The sequence below is a fragment of the Drosophila virilis genome, chromosome 2, assembly GCF_030788295.1.
Source record: "Drosophila virilis strain 15010-1051.87 chromosome 2, Dvir_AGI_RSII-ME, whole genome shotgun sequence".
Taxonomy (NCBI): domain Eukaryota; kingdom Metazoa; phylum Arthropoda; class Insecta; order Diptera; family Drosophilidae; genus Drosophila; species Drosophila virilis.
Window position 1 is genome coordinate 11,294,488 of NC_091544.1, and position 15,868 is coordinate 11,310,355.

Consider the following 15,868-nt stretch of genomic DNA (forward strand, 5'->3'; position numbering starts at 1 on the left):
TTCGTCTATGTTATTTTTATTGCGCATTCTCAATTAATTTGCGACAAACAAATGCGACTGAAGTGGGACCAATAATCAAATAACTCCATATAGATTACAATTAAAATTATACAAGTCAAAGCACAATGTTGTATTTAAATATTAAATCAACGTTAATTAGTTTTTGTACAATAAAAATCTGTTACTCTTTTATGCATATCAAAATTAAAAACCACTCGACGATCTTAAAACCTAAGTACGTCTGAACAAACGAAAATATAAGCCGTTGCAATTTTTTTTTTAAGTAAATCGACAATTAAAAATCAGATAATGGTGTCCATCAAACTAAAATATATAACTTAATAAAGCAATAGGCTAAAAGTTTGTGTCCAAATTGTTGTAGGTATAGATATTACTTTACGGTTAAGTTTATAGTTAAACGCCCTGAACGCAAAAACAGACGCAACTCTGGCTAATGGGTTAAATAGATTTTAAAGCGTTTCCCTCTCGTATATGTACGCATATTTATAATGTGTATGGCTAACTAATGTACATTAATTATAGATTCGCGGCCTTTACCAACACCCACCCAGCGCACGGGTACGCTCAGTTGGCTCTCTAAGAAGCGTACGTAGTTTTGTGCGTTCTCGGGCAACTCCTTGAAGTTGCGTATGTGCTCAGTGGACGTCTGCCAGCCGGGAAGTACAGCGTACTCCACCTCTATGTCGCTCAGCTCGCTGATGGTGCCAGGAAAATGATCCAGTTTATCACCACTGCTGCGTTTATAGCTCACACCCACTTTAATCTCGGGCAAGGTGTCCAGAATATCGAGCTTTGTTATGCAAATGCAAGTGTAACCGTTAACCAGCGACGTGTATTTGAGCAGCGGAATGTCCAGCCAGCCGCAGCGGCGCTTACGCTTCGTAGTTACGCCAACCTCAAAGCCGCGCGTCTGCAGTAGATCGCCAATTTCCTGTACAAAACACAATTAATAACTAACAAGTGTACGTTAACAAGGACAAACATACGTTCAACTGCTCGGTGGGGAACGGACCATCGCCCACACGCGTCGTATACGCCTTGACAACGCCAATGACCTCGCCAATTGTTTGTGGCGGCAATCCCAAGCCGGTCAGCACGCCGCCAATACTGCAATTACTGCTGGTCACATACGGATATGTGCCAAAGTCAATGTCCAGCATGGCTGCATTAGCGCCTTCCACCAAAATAGTCTTGCCATTGCGCAGTGCCGTGTGCAAGAAACAAATCGTGTCCTTGACATATGGCCGCACCTTATCCACGTAATCCTTGTACCGCGCCAATTCGGCATCCACATCGACCTTAATCGATGGGAACAGCCGCAAATGTGTGTTCACAATTGATTTGAATCTGTATTTACAAATATGTTAGTCAGGCATTGAGAGGAGAGATCAGTATAAGGAGCCACTCACTTCTCACTGAACAAGTTAAAGTCACCAAGAAGTTCGCCCACGCGAATGCCATTGCGGGTGGCTTTGCTGGAGTAGGCCGGACCAATGCCCTTTTTGGTGGTGCCTAGCGATTTGCCGCCCTTCTCGGCCTCCTGCATACCATCGACATGCTGATGGAAATCAAACACCAGATGCGCACGATCCGAGATAATCAAACGATTCTCCAAGTGCTGCAATCCCTTAGCCTCATTCTTCAGCACCTCGTCGAACAGCGAAGGCAGATGAATAACGACGCCGTTGCCTAAAAATACGCAAATAACAAGGAAAAATATTCAGTAAGTTGGTGATCCATATGCTGCGGTGCGGTGTCGATTTAAAGGAAATCCCAATTCGGACTACTGTTAAATTATTTTGAATGTATTCTACTTTATTTAAAAATGGACCTCAAAGTTATTTTAATTTAGGCTGACTAAATCTGACGACTCAGAAAGTACATAAAAAATTTGTTTCTTTGTCCGTCTGTTTCTTAAAAACTATTCTGTCAGTTTTAAAACAGCCGGATCGGAACCGGCCGGCTCAGACGACTTCATTATATAGGTGAGAAACAGGATTGATCGGTCGAAACAGTGACACTTTTTAGATTATAGGAAGAATTGTTTACTGGATTCTTATTTTGAAAATTGACTTTATTTTTAATTCAAACATTAATATGATATTTCCAATGTCTCTGCAGGAATAGATTTTGTAAGGAAAAGGAAAGTTTTTTATTGAAAGTAGAAGCAAATTTGGGACTAAGGAAACTCCATTAATGCAATGATTTTATCAAATATCTTTCGCTATCTTATCTTTTCCCGAGATTAAAGGCAGTAAGTGGGTAAAAAAAAAAGAGTTTTATAACTGGCAATAAAAACACGTGCATGGATTCGCACCTTATCAGACTGCTCTGATAACTGGCTAGGCTTCAAAGAAATGGAGGAGGTACTTTGCGTTATCTTGTGTGTGGCATTAACAATAATTATATTCAAGTTGTCTACATTTCAGCTTTAGTTGACTAATTCTCAGACAATTTGTGCTGCCTGTTGCTGAACGTAAGCCTGTAGCACGCAACAGACTTCATGGGAAGTGCACTGTGAAATGCTTTCGCATAGAAATTTGCTTTTATAGTATAATCGAGTCGCAAATAATAAGTTAATTGCTTGATTTGACTAATTTGTCATGTATAAACGACGTACGTATATGCACATGTTGATGTGTGTGTGTGTGTGTTTGTGCTTTTGTTTATACAACCCTGAGCGAGATATCTGAATTGCAAAAGCTCACTAATACATGTGCGCAACGCGCCGTTACATGTATAGGTGAGGAGATTGTGATTATCTCATAAATTAGTCTTGTGACAGGCGATGACAAGCTACATTTTGCTGAAGGAAGGGCAATTTATCGGAAGGGCAATTTATCGATTAAACTTTAAGAAACAAACAAAATATGCAAAAGTTTAATAACTTAAATAAATAAATATGATAACAGCAAGTTGAAGAAAGTGTGCCCTGGCACGGGCACGACCTTGCCTTTTGCAACAATCAAAAACGGATTACGTCAAGCCAAGCAGCAAGAGCTCCATTGACGTCAAAATGCTAGACAAGAATCTAGATAGTTAATGGAAGACGGCAAAGGCCTAGAGAGTGTAACTAAAATAGAAAATAAATAGCCTTTATAATGCAGGCAGATGTCAAAGCCAAATGCGAGACCAACTGACCGCAAAAGCCAATGTCAATGTTGCATCAAGTCTTGCCAACAAAATTCTTATATGTAAACATCCGCACGATACATACTAGTTGTATATATGTAAATGAATATATATATATGTACTACATTTTCGTTTATTTCGTACGCTCAATTTCACTTTTGCAATAGAACGAACGAACGAACGAACGAAAGCAATAAAAACAAATTTCACTCTGTGGTATATATGTAGCTATAAAATGTAAAGGTGTGCGAGTTCTTCTTAAATTTAAATAAAAAATAAGAAAAATATACTGAAAGAAAAGCATTAGAAATGATAGAAAACAAACAAAGAAAGAAAAGAAAAAAAGATGCTTACTTTCATTGAAAAATATTCATTTTGAAAAATATTTCTTGCTTTCTTTTACTTGAGAATGTGTCAACAGTGGATAGTTGTTTGTGCCTTATACCAATAGAGTAGGAGTTTCTTGATATCCCTTTGGCATCCAATAAACCGGGCCTCTTCCCTTGTACCACTTACCGATGACCGAAATGCACTTCTCGTTCACGACGCCGCTGGGCAACAGATGGAAATCGAATTCGGTGCCATTTGCCACCACAGTATGTCCAGCGTTATTTCCGCCCTGTTGAGTACCGATTAGAGAGGGGAGAGATTGGAGAGGGGGGGGAAAAAATAAATGAGAGAAATTAGAGAATGAGAAACTCTCGCATACAAATGAAAGCACACGTAAGTATACTATATGGAACATATACATACATATACACATGTATGTGTGGCATAGCGTAGCTGTTTATATACAGAATTAGCATGTTTGTTTTTGTTGATTAAAACTTGTGTGATAAATAAATAAATATTGTTGAACAGCAGGTATTAAATAACAAATAAATAGCCAGGCGGCGGCCGTGTATATGGCGTGTGACACAAAGTATCCACAATATTTCAACTACTTTTGTTTATGCGATCGTATGTATGTCGTACATCGACTTTTTTGTCGAACAACTTTTGAGTACCTTCATACATATACTTAAGAGGTACGCAGACAATGTATTTGTACAAAATGAATCCTTGCAGGAATTGTAAGAAAACTTCCTATCTCTTTTAGCGGACGGACGAGCTGGAACCTGCGTGTCGCCTTTAGAGAGTTTTCACTGTACATGCATAACTATTTGAGCAAAATGTTTTGCTACAAAATCCGATAAATAAAAGCGAAACTTTTGTTTGTTTTCTTGGCAACTGTACAATTTTCTGGCATGTACTAATCTGGTCTCGCTGAAAGCAATACAAAAACATTGGCACAAATGCTCTGGAATTAAACTTCAGACTCGAAAATATGTCAAATTTGCCGTTTGCAAAACGAGATAATTCAAATTGTGTATGTGCTGTAGAGGATCGCTTACGCAGATAAGATTATAATGAATATATTGCTAAATGCAAGAAACTTTCGCTGCGCAATTTATGAAAAACGGAGGCGTGTGCTGTGTGACTCAGATAATAGCAAAAAAAATCAGTTTCAATGGGGGAATTACATAAGAATCCACAGCAATGTTGATAACAAAGTATAAAGCAAAAGGGAAACAATATTGTATGTGGTCGAAGGGAACTAAATCGGTTCCGTTCATTGAACTGCCGACCCAGAACAGAATTCAACAAGTTGGTAGCACCGGGTCAACAAAATTGTGACACGCAATTCAATCGAACAGTTAAGAAATGCTTCCTTTTTTGGTTAAGAGTTAAATTTACGAAATTCATATTAAAATACATACATACATTTGTGTGCTAACGTATGGCTAAACATCATGTAAGATATTTGTGCGGCACTTTTTGAAAAGTGCGCGGGACATTCACAATGGTGATTATGTAAACCTGGCGTTTTGCTTAGCAGGCCATGTGTGTGTGGTAGTGTATACATATTATATGCATGTGTACACATACATACATATATACATAACATTTGTGTGCTGTAGAACGGCGGAACAACTAACGTCAGGGAGAACGAGTGACGAATTTGCTGAAGCAGCAGACGTTGGCAGACTGACTGACTGTGCACACATACACAAAACAAACGCATACATACAGAAAGTGTACTATGAGCATATGCGCGCACACACCCGCCGCCGCAGTCACAATTAATACATACATACATCTGTACATCTGTATGTATGTATATTCAAATGAAAAAGCGAAGCATGCGGTCGCCAACCACGGCGATAATAGCTAATTCTGAAGAAAATAAGTATCTACATGTGAAATGCCCAGTTGCTGTTGCAATTGTTGACTTGAAAACGCGCAGCGATTTATTTTCTGTATGACAGCCTCGGGGTTTGGCGTCGGCGGCAATGAACCTGGCGCGTATGCGTGTCCTTGACACAAGGATAACTGTTATCAGCTGCTTATACATTTTTTCTTTGCTTATGCCCTGATTTTTCACACAAACATTATAAATATATTTTTTGTGTTGCTTACCTGACACCTGCAGACAATGTCCACTTCCGATGCGAGCATGTCCACCACCTTGCCTTTGCCCTCATCGCCCCATTGGGCGCCTAGGACAACATCCACTTTTGACTTGTACATACTGGTGCGTCCTTGATGCAATTGCTGGTAGTGATTACCATTAACTGCGATTGTTGTTGACATTTCGTACCACAATCAGGAAATTCTCGGCACGGCCACGAAAACGAGCACGACGTTGATCTCGCTTGAAAACGGAACACGTTCTGTTTTTATAAAATAGTTTGATTTGCAGCTGTCAGTCCATGGCGTTACCAGAATGAATGCATGGTTTTGTGAGTAAATCGTGTAGCGTTGCCAGTTAGGTTGAGTTCTCGATTTAAAATATTTGAAATGGAACTTTATAGATAAATGTGAAGCTATGTGTTATGCAACATTTTGATAAATAAACGTTATGTATAAAGTTGTCATTTTCAGATGTTTTCTATAACTCTGCATTTTGTGTTCTCTTTGTTGGAAATTTGAATTAAGCCTGCGCTTCTTGTTTGTGTTTTAAGTGTTTTATATCACTATTATTGCTATTCAGCGTAAAGCGCGAACATTTCAAATAGGCTGGCAACACCGTCCAACATATGTCAACTGCCAGATTGTTTTGTTATCACTTAGTTGAGGACGCATTTTCAATGCCCGAGATGTCTGAAGAAAAATGTCACTTGTATGTATATAGAAAACTACAGATCATATTAAATTAATTGACAACATTTCTAGCTGCCATGAGGCGCCCTTTAAATACACTTGTCCAAAGTGCAATGCGATCTACTGCAGTGTCGCTTGCTACAAGTCGAAGGAACATCTGAAGTGCTCTGAAGAGTTTTATAAGACGTGCATCCAAGACGAACTGGCCAGTGCAGCAACAACGTCGGAAAGCAACAAAGGCATGCGTGAGATATATGACATCCTAAAACGTATGCACAAATTTGACGCCGGCTTTAAGCCCGAGGACTTTGATGCCGATGGGCTAGACAGTCCCTTAGATTCGGATGATGAAGCGGAGCTCGATCAAGATGGTGAAGGGGTTGAGGGAGACGATGGCACAGAGTATCCTACTCAAGAGGAGACGGATGAGACTGTGGACATTGCTGAGCGTCTGAAGGGCATCGACATAAATGATGCAGATGAAGTTTGGAGCCGATTGACAATGGACGAGCAGCAGGAATTCCAAAAACTAATAGCAAGTGGTGATATAATGAAACTCATGCCCGACTATAAGCCCTGGTGGTGCAAGCCAAAGAACTCAAAGATTGTGGTCATGCCCTCACCAACAGATGTTAACGTTGACATGCCCCAAATACAAAAGAACATACCCAAGTTCACGGACCTATGCAAGACACCGTCGCCGTGCTTGCACTACAATCTCTGGAACATATTGAGCGCATACGCGTGTGTGTCGCGTTTCTTTGGCGGCGAGCAGCGCACCAGTGCCAGTGAAGCTGTTGCCCATTTGGTCAATCTCAGTGCAACGTTGAAGTATGGCACCAACTTCGAGGACGCTGAGGATGCTATTATATCGGTGGAAATGGAGGCCTGCACCACGGGGAATGGATCGGCTGGTGCTGCTGCTGTTGGCAGCGCAGGTGCAGGTTCAAATTTCCTAGTCGAGAGTCGCGAACAGTTGCAGCAGGATGCGCGACAGCTCATGTCTACGCAACAAAATAAATTGGCGGCATTGAGTGATGTCCTTCAATTGCTGCAGCAGAGCAAAGCGTTGAGCAGACGGAAAAATTCAGAGGAAGCTGAATTCCAGAAGCTCTTCGCGCTTGCCAGCGGCAGTGTTGAGTTGAATCGAACCAAACTGTCACAGCTGGTCAAGAAAATAGAGTTTATGCTGTCGTATGTGGCTAGGGAACAGGTCCTGTGAGAACGCTGTCAAATAAAAATATTTAGTTCTAACACAATTTAATTCTGCCAAATTTTTATTGTAAGTCCACAATATGAATGTAATGGATACCTGTCTGAACAGCCATGTGCGTGTGATACTAGCTAATTGCTTGAGTGCGGCTCTGGCGGTTGTGCAACCCCAAGTAAGTAGTTTCGCATTCGAAAACTCACTATTGGAGCACAAGAAAAATAAATAATTTTATAAGACCGGCATTTGACAAACAGGAATAATAGAATATAACACGCCACTGTATTCACACTGTTAACTAAATTTAACAGCTGGTGTAAACTAACAGAATGTCAAGCAATGTTTTGGGTAAAATTATGCTCCAGTCTGACAATCGTTTCTATCGTGTGTGGCGTGCATTTTAAGAAATCAGTACAATAATGCTAAATTTTTATAATATAATTTTAATTCACTTCTATAATAAGCATCATTAATTCAAAATGGTTTAGCGCAAATATTCAAATTATAAGTACCATTCAAATTGCATCAGGTGTCATACTCGCATTGGAACTACATGACCGCTGGCGCGAACCAGCAGCATTTTGCAGCCCTCGTTGGCACAATATCTAGTTGTCGCTTGCCAGCCCTGCCAGTTTTTTTAGTTGGCGATTTCAGACACACACGCAAGTTGTAGTGCTTTTTACGGCTATTTTGTTTTTTGGTATGTCCAAGCGAATCGACACGGCATCAAATGCAAATGTTAGTCGTGTGCCACAGTATGCCAAATGCCAAAAGTGCTAAATTAATACATGTGGCAAAGCAACAACAACAACAGCAGCAATAAGAACATTACATAGAACATTTTGTGTGAACGCGTTTACGTTTTGGGTGCGGACAACGGTGCGGGATTGTGTAGCGGAATTTGAAATGCGTGCTATGTGTGTGTGCGTGTGTGTATGTGTGTAGTCTATCTGTCTGTGTGAGCGAAGTGTTCTTCTTCGCTGCGCTTCACTCGCTAAATTAGTGCAAAAAAAGGAAACAATTTGTGTGCGCCAGTGTGCGTGTGTATGTGTATGGCGCCCATTAAGTTTTAAACAAAACATTAAATCGTCTAGAATTAGAACTTATGTAAGCTAGACTAGCTGGATACAGGTGCAAATATTTGTTATTAATACGTAAAATTGTTCAATCTTGGCCAGAGATAAACAAGTTTTGGGCCGTGCGCTGCTTATCTTTTTTGGACTGCGTTGCTCCTTAAGTGTGTGTGTGTGTGTTTGACTACGTACGTGTGTGTGTGTGCCTGCTTATCTATCTCGACAAATATGCGAAGTATGCGTCAACCTGTTTGTTAACTTTCTGTTAAAAATTTCTACTTCAATGCTGCGGCGTCGGTGACCGCGACGATAAAAACAACAACAACAACAACAACAGAGCAACAGCAGCGACATCTGCACCAACAACAATAATCAAATTAATAAACAACTTGGCTACGAGAAATCAAAGTCGCATAACGTGTACAATGCTAAATAAGTAGTTATGACTGCATGCAGCTAAATTTATAACAGCAAAGCGAATAAAACACCCAATGGAAATAAAACACCGTAAGCAATACGGCACTGAGCGTTGACGCTGACGCTGGCGTTGACGATGACGATGTCAAAAGCAAAAGCTCAGCTGCCAGCAGTGTGGCAGACGCTTGTCGCTCGGCGGGAGAAACTGGATGGGGCGCAGCCTAATCCGAAACGGAAGGCTCTCTCTCTCTCTCTCTCTCTCTTGCTTGGAGCCCCGCCAAACGCCGGCAGTCAGTGACCGAATGTCTGCATGCGGCTTCATTGATAACATAATTGTGTGTGTGTATATATGTGCATCTGCATATGTGCGTGTGTGTGTGTGTGTTTGGTTGTGTGTATGTGTGGCAACCTTTGCATTGTTTACAAACAGCTGATGGGTTTGTTATACCCTGTGACCGTTTCAAAAAGCCAACACGAGGATATAATGCTTTTGTGCAAGCTTATGTGACAGGCAGCTGCAAGCTAGTTAGTTTTTCTCTCCATTTCCATAAATGCTTCCTCTGACTATATTCTAAAAGTTAAACACAAGTTCGCATATACCAAGGTTTTTTTTTTTATCGATATTTTCATTTATTACCCCAAAATATGATAAATATCGTTGTCAGTCTAGATTTTTAATAGGTGTATACAGTTTTTGATATAAACGCACTTTAAATTTGCATCTGTATGCACCACAAATTCCAAAGAGATCGAACAACATATATTTTTTTTTACAATGTGTGACGTCCAAAGTACGTTAGGAATATACATGCTTATACATGCATTGGGTGTAGGGTATCTACTAGTCGAGCACTCTTGATTCTCTGTTTTGTGTCGCCTGCAACTCCATTGAGCGCATATCAAATCAATTGAACGTGTTGCGTTAAGTTAAAAACGCCTTGAGGTAATTGATAAAAGTGGTTCCCAACTCTCAAATCACACACATACGCACACATATGATTAAAAAAACTGTTATCAACATGTGTATATGTGTGTGTGCACGTATTTAGTTTGGCGCTTTCGTAAGAGGTTTCCAATAGTAAGGCGCCAATTGGTTTGACAATTGTCTGGCCTTTTAAATCAAGACTCAATTAAATTTAGTTAGCAGCAAATTTGATTTGTTTATTTTTGTAAATAATTGGCCAGTTGCTCACCTGTTAAATTGGACTATTTTGTGCCTAAATTTAACAGATTTTCTCTAGCTTTCAATTTAAACAATACCGCGAATTCCCGATTGGCTAATAATTGTCGATTATAAGGTTTACAGTCAATTGATTTACTGGAACGACCGCTGTACTTTATTGCTTCGAAGAAGTCTCGTTTGATTCAATACACAGTTTGTGACAAGCGTATAATTAAAGGCATTCTTTCTATTTTACAGTATGATGCATTCAAAGAGGTAGAAAATAAAAACTACAAATCATCCAAGATTCCATTGCCTCTGCGCATTTATATTTTTAATCATATCGCGTAATGTCTATCAAATGAGATTTAGCAGCAAGCTGTTGCATGACAAATGCCCATTGGATAACTGAGAGCTCAGCACAGAGATCGTTTATTGTACATACTTATTATGACCTAAAGATTTATTGCTGCCCTAACAATTTATGTTGTTGCCTTGTCATAAAGGTTGGACACATAAAAGCTGAACAGCGAAGCTTTTTGTTTTGTTGAGTTGCTTAACATGTATTCATTTTATATTATCATTTATAGGAAATGTCCCACCACAGCGATGATCAGCTTCTGCAGGCTGGAAGTGATTCCTTCTGGGAGCCTGGCAATTACAAACGCACCACCAAACGCATCGAAGATAGCTACAAGTGAGTAAAAAAGTATACAAATTGTAAACACTGTTGGGTCATTGCCAGCAATAACAAAAAACCTGTTATTAACTTGTCTCACTCTCTCTTTCTCTCTCTTTCTCTCTTTTTCTCTGTTTGCTCTCCCTCTCTCTCTGATCTGCCTGCACAGACTCTGCAACGACCTACAGCAACTGATACAGGAGCGCGCCGATATTGAGAAGGGATATGCAAAAAGCTTGCGCGCCTGGTCCAAGAAATGGGGTGAACTAATTGAGAAAGGTAAGCGAAACAAGTGAGAACAGTTTGCAATAGCTTGTAACCGACTGCGCAATACTCTGTTTCCTTGTTATAAGATGTTCAATCAGGCAGTTGGGCTGACGACTTTAAGACTGTAAGCAATGTGATATATGATAGCAACATTCAAAGCCAATATACCTTACTCACTTTAGGAACAGCATATTAATTTAAGGAAAAGAGAGTTGATGAAACTCTATAAACTACATACTCTATATAAGCTTTTATGTATGTATCTGTGTGCTTATAACCGTGTTATTTGTGTACACATTCATTCACGCCTGCTGAACGGCCCAATGGAGCAACAACAACAATAGAAACAACAGCAACAATAGGAGCAAGAACAACAACAACAACGATAACAACAGCGATGACCCGTTGCCAGCGTCACTTCTCAGTGGGCTGACAGACTTCTGTTCTTCTTATTTGCCACATTTTGTGTACATTATATACTGAGCATTGTTTTTGTTGTTGTGCGATAAGTGGCTTAAGCTATTAATGGGCTTTTTTGTTGCCCTTTTTTTGCACCGTCTTTTACCTGTTGTCATCGGCAGCTTCGCACTCTCGCACTCTGGTGCCAAATAGCATGAAAAATATTTCAGATAACTACTAAAGTGGGGGGATGGTCTTACAGAATATTCCATTTTACAAAATATTCCATTTATTTCGCTGTACTTCTATGTAAAAAAGTCATTCGATTCTGTTAGTTCGCAAATGCTAGTATGAAAATAAGTTTGAATTAATAAGTCGTACTGAGGTTCGATTCGTGAACCACAGCCATGAAATTAGGTTCTGGTTTTAGGTTCTAACCTTGGCTTGTCACATATTACTACAATATCAAATGTATGAGGATGTGTATACATTTTACACATTCGGTGATCGTAGTAAAATGCTTAGAAGGTTATAAAAAACAATTGAAATGTCAGCTTCGTGCCAGCCATTCAAAAATAATCTATTTATGAATATTAATTTTCATTCATAGTGCATGTCAATGGCACCTATCTGAGCTTTTGATCTCAAAAATGTCCCTTATCCATATGATAACCAGTTAAGCTTTTCCTTTAGGCCTGGAATGCCGAATTTCCGTAAAAAGCAAATGTCACTGCACCGATTTTTGCCATGTTCATTCGACACAATTCGTGTTCCAGTGTGCATGTTGACTTTTGTGAAATGAAATCGAGTACACTGCGCGCAAAGTTGGTAGCCGTTTTTGCTATTGCTGTTATTTTTGTTATTGTTGTTGGTGTTGTTGGCGTTGTTGTTGTTAGGCCCACCGCAGACGCCGCCTTTGCTCTCTGCCCACTTTCACAGTGAGCACGACGGAACACAGCAATTGCGGACGGGGCAATATACATGTAAAAGCGGCTTCTACGAGCGCGCGACAATTTTCATAGCGAATTTGCCTAGCTGCGTCTAGCCAGAGTTATCAGAACCTCTCCCCGATTCCCGCCCCGCCCACTCAACCAATTGAAAGAGTAGCATAGTAAACCGGCACCAAAGCGTCGCTCGAAATGGTTTCAAAAATCAATGCGATGAGAAAATAGAACGTGTTTATTTCTGTGTTAAGCGCCTCAATTTGTATGATGTACACATATGTGTAATATGTGTGTGTGTGTGTAGTTTTTTTTAGTGTGTGTGTGGGGTGCCAATTGAGAATAGTTGAGTGGCCGTTAGTCAAAATGGTCAAACGAGTTTCGTGCATTCCCAATTTGCAATTATTAAGTGGGCATCATATAAACTTTATTACGGTTTTTCATTTTTTGTTAGCACGCCATAAACATGCCAAAAATGTGCCACACACACGCACACACTCACTCCCCACACACACACAATCCAAATAGACTTCGAACTGATTAGATAAAAAGGCACGTCAAGCGTCGATGACATCAGCTAAAGAGCAGACAACTACCTTTAAATCTTTTAATAACGACACTAATTACCGTTAAATGATGTGACCAGTGTTGATAAACAATTAATTAATCATGTGTTTGATTCGATGGCAGGGCCCGAATATGGCACCACAGAAGCTGCTTGGAAGGGCGTATTAACCGAATCGGAACGTTTGTCGGATGTACATATGAAGATCAAGGATAATCTGTGCAATGATGTCAACACTCAGATTAAGACCTGGCAAAAGGATAATTACCATCACACGCTCATGCAGATCAAGGAACGCAAAGACATGGATGATCTGTTCAAGAAAGCACAGAAGCCCTGGGCCAAACTGCTGGCCAAAGTGGAGAAGGCCAAAGCGGATTATCATTCAGCATGCAAAACGGAACGCAGCGCCACCAATCAAGAGCGAAACGCTAATGCCGACAGCTCGCTGTCGCCGGATCAGGTTAGTTATATAATATAACCTTTAGTTAGATAGACAGTTGTATGGCTTTGCTTAACAACGTATTATATTGCAGGTGAAGAAGATGCACGATCGCGTGCAAAAGACCAAAGATCAAGTGCAAAAGTGCCGCGAGAAATATGAGCAGGCCATTGGCGAAATAACCAAATATAATTCCGTTTACATTGAGGATATGACATCCGTATTTGAGAAGTGCCAAACCATGGAAAAGACACGACTGCAGTTCTTCAAGGAAGTGCTATTCAATGTGCACGAGTGTCTCGATCCGACCAAAGTGCAAAAGTGAGCTCAATTTCTTTTTGCCTGCTCACAAATCAAATCTCAAATGTTAACCTCCTGTTTGATTGCAGCCTGCCCCAAATCTATGAGGAGTTTTATCATACAATTAACAATGCGGACCAACAAAAGGACTTGAAATGGTGGTCAAATAATCATGGCATAAATATGGCCATGAATTGGCCAGCATTTGTGGTAAGTCTTAGTCGGAAATTCTTAAGAAAGTCATTTAAAATCACGTTGCATTTGCAGGAATACACGGAGGAGTTCCGTGACATAGCCAAGGGCAACAAATCGAAAGAGGCGCTGCCTGCCGCGGCCATAACGCTCATCAATCAGCGACCCGTTGCCGAAGATGTGCACGTAAGTCGGCCGGGCTCTAATTAAACATTTAATTGCCTTATTAATTGTGTTTACCGCACAGGAATACCCAACAACAAATAGTCTAAAGAAGAACGCGAGCGTCAACAGTAAAGCGAGCGGCAAGAGCAGCCAGCAGGAACAAGCATTAAATCAAACCTCTGCCACATCAGTCGAAACTAAATCAACAGTGTCGACAACAGCGGCGGTCGGCGCTGCGACAGCAACAGCGGGTGCAGCGACGGCAGCGTCAGCGGCGGCGGCAACAAATCGCAATCCGAGCGTAACGTAAGTTGGAAACAGTTTCTGAATCCGAATTGTTTTGGATTACACTCGAGTGGTCACCGTTGTTGCTGCTATTTGGTTTTGTCGCTCATTTTCATTGAACTAATTGATTTCAATTTTCATGTACACAGCAATGGCAACGGCAAAGTCGATGCAAACCCATTCGACGAGGAGGAGGAGTGGGACGAGGCCGACAATGTGCTGGTCGACAACGGGGAGCCGGGTGTGCCGGTGAAGGCCTTATACGACTATGACGGCGCTGAAAGCGACGAGCTCACATTCAAGCAAGGTATGAAAGCTACCTATATGGCAACTGTCATTCTCTCTTCTAATCTTTACTTTTTTCTGCTGTACCAGGTGAGGTTTTTGAGAAGCTGGAGGATGAGGATGAGCAAGGGTGGTGCAAGGGACGCATGAACGGGCGTGTGGGCTTGTATCCAGCGAACTATGTGGAAATCTTTCACTCATAAGTGGTCAAATTAGGTGAAGTGCAACTGGATGTGTGCGGAGCGTGCATTGAGAATATTAAGTTATCAAGATAATACAGTTAAAAGTATGTATTGCGGATTGCGTATACAGTAAAAGAAAAGAAACAAACGTTGATGAAATTATTATGATATGTATTAGAATTTGTTATGAGCAATTGCTCACACCATGGTGTGGCATCTAATGTATTGAACATTGAATTTGTGTTGAGCAAAGCCAATCCAACCTACCAACAAACAAAAAAATAGAAAAGAAAAGAAAGCAAAACAAAACAAAATATAAACATGATACTAACTCACCCACAGTAGAATTGAAATGAATGTAGCTAAAGAACCAGGAAAAACAGAATACAGATTAACACTAGATAAAAGGTCAAGAGAACAATAAGTGTAAACGTCAATGTATGAAATAATATTACAAAAAACATATTACATATGTATTATGCTATAGCTAAAACTGAAATGTTAGCAAGGTTTTTTTTGAATGTGCGCGCATTTTTTACTGGATTCAGCTGGTCGTTCACATTTTTGTGGCCAATTGCAATCTGCGTACGATTTAAAAAGCATATTCAAATATGTGCGTGGTATTTGTAATGCGTTTCATGAACATTTTTTATTATTTATGAAGTTTTGTGTATACTTGTGTTATAAAAAGTATACGTATATTATTGTATATGTACATTTTTAAATAACTTAAATTATTGAAATAAAACTAAAATACAAAACCGAATAACAACTAAATGTATTTTAATCGCAGCTCAGTGCTCGGCACTTGTAATTTTTTATCTTATACTATGTTATCATGTTCTTGTTAACTACGCCGAGCCCACATGCGACATTGTGATAGTTCTTCTTAAAGAATGCACCAGCATAGTAACTACTCCGTCAAATCAATTACTGCATCAATAATATATTATTTATTTAATTTAGCATACATACAAAAATATTAAATAATACGCTTATCTCAAAAA

The 15,868-nt window shown here is 40.0% G+C and overlaps 3 protein-coding genes across 4 annotated transcripts; 2 read left to right on the forward strand and 1 right to left on the reverse strand.

Moving 5' to 3' along the window:
• Positions 1 to 106: 106 nt before the first annotated feature.
• Positions 107 to 5,913, reverse strand: Adss (adenylosuccinate synthetase). Its single transcript, XM_002054109.4, has 5 exons — positions 5,614 to 5,913; positions 3,670 to 3,772; positions 1,431 to 1,710; positions 1,008 to 1,368; positions 107 to 952 (listed from the first exon to the last, which is right to left on the reverse strand). The coding sequence occupies exons 1-5, from the start codon at positions 5,785 to 5,787 to the stop codon at positions 524 to 526; spliced, it is 1,347 nt and encodes a 448-aa protein (XP_002054145.1). The 5' UTR covers positions 5,788 to 5,913; the 3' UTR covers positions 107 to 523.
• A 243-nt stretch (positions 5,914 to 6,156) lies between these two features.
• On the forward strand, positions 6,157 to 7,561 carry LOC6629740 (zinc finger HIT domain-containing protein 2). Its single transcript, XM_002054108.4, has 2 exons — positions 6,157 to 6,316; positions 6,370 to 7,561. Exons 1-2 carry the CDS (start codon positions 6,234 to 6,236, stop codon positions 7,517 to 7,519), a joined length of 1,233 nt encoding a protein of 410 aa, XP_002054144.2. The 5' UTR covers positions 6,157 to 6,233; the 3' UTR covers positions 7,520 to 7,561.
• Positions 7,562 to 7,663: 102 nt separating this feature from the next.
• Synd (protein kinase C and casein kinase substrate in neurons protein Synd) lies at positions 7,664 to 15,324 on the forward strand. 2 transcript variants are annotated; one of them, XM_070206937.1, is made up of 10 exons: positions 7,664 to 7,682; positions 10,750 to 10,856; positions 11,008 to 11,117; positions 13,136 to 13,473; positions 13,547 to 13,773; positions 13,842 to 13,962; positions 14,020 to 14,130; positions 14,192 to 14,415; positions 14,544 to 14,701; positions 14,770 to 15,324. In XM_070206937.1, exons 2-10 carry the CDS (start codon positions 10,753 to 10,755, stop codon positions 14,880 to 14,882), a joined length of 1,506 nt encoding a protein of 501 aa, XP_070063038.1. In that variant the 5' UTR covers positions 7,664 to 7,682; positions 10,750 to 10,752; the 3' UTR covers positions 14,883 to 15,324. The 2 variants fall into 2 exon arrangements, with proteins under 2 accessions (XP_070063038.1, XP_002054143.1); XM_002054107.4 differs by lacking the exon at positions 7,664 to 7,682 and adding an exon at positions 8,052 to 8,207.
• Positions 15,325 to 15,868: the final 544 nt, after the last annotated feature.

Coding starts and splice junctions, on each gene's coding strand:
- Adss (XM_002054109.4), bottom strand. CDS start 5,787: ATGTCAACAACAATCGCAGTTAATGGTAATCACTACCAGCAATTGCAT. Junction 3,773..5,613: donor ACATTGTCTGCAGGTGTCAG/GTAAGCAACACA, acceptor GGTACTCAACAG/GGCGGAAATAACGCTGGACA. Junction 1,369..1,430: donor TTTAACTTGTTCAGTGAGAA/GTGAGTGGCTCC, acceptor TTGTAAATACAG/ATTCAAATCAATTGTGAACA.
- LOC6629740 (XM_002054108.4), top strand. CDS start 6,234: ATGTCAACTGCCAGATTGTTTTGTTATCACTTAGTTGAGGACGCATTT. Junction 6,317..6,369: donor TCTGAAGAAAAATGTCACTT/GTATGTATATAG, acceptor CAACATTTCTAG/CTGCCATGAGGCGCCCTTTA.
- Synd (XM_070206937.1), top strand. CDS start 10,753: ATGTCCCACCACAGCGATGATCAGCTTCTGCAGGCTGGAAGTGATTCC. Junction 13,474..13,546: donor GCTCGCTGTCGCCGGATCAG/GTTAGTTATATA, acceptor ATTATATTGCAG/GTGAAGAAGATGCACGATCG. Junction 14,416..14,543: donor AATCGCAATCCGAGCGTAAC/GTAAGTTGGAAA, acceptor TCATGTACACAG/CAATGGCAACGGCAAAGTCG.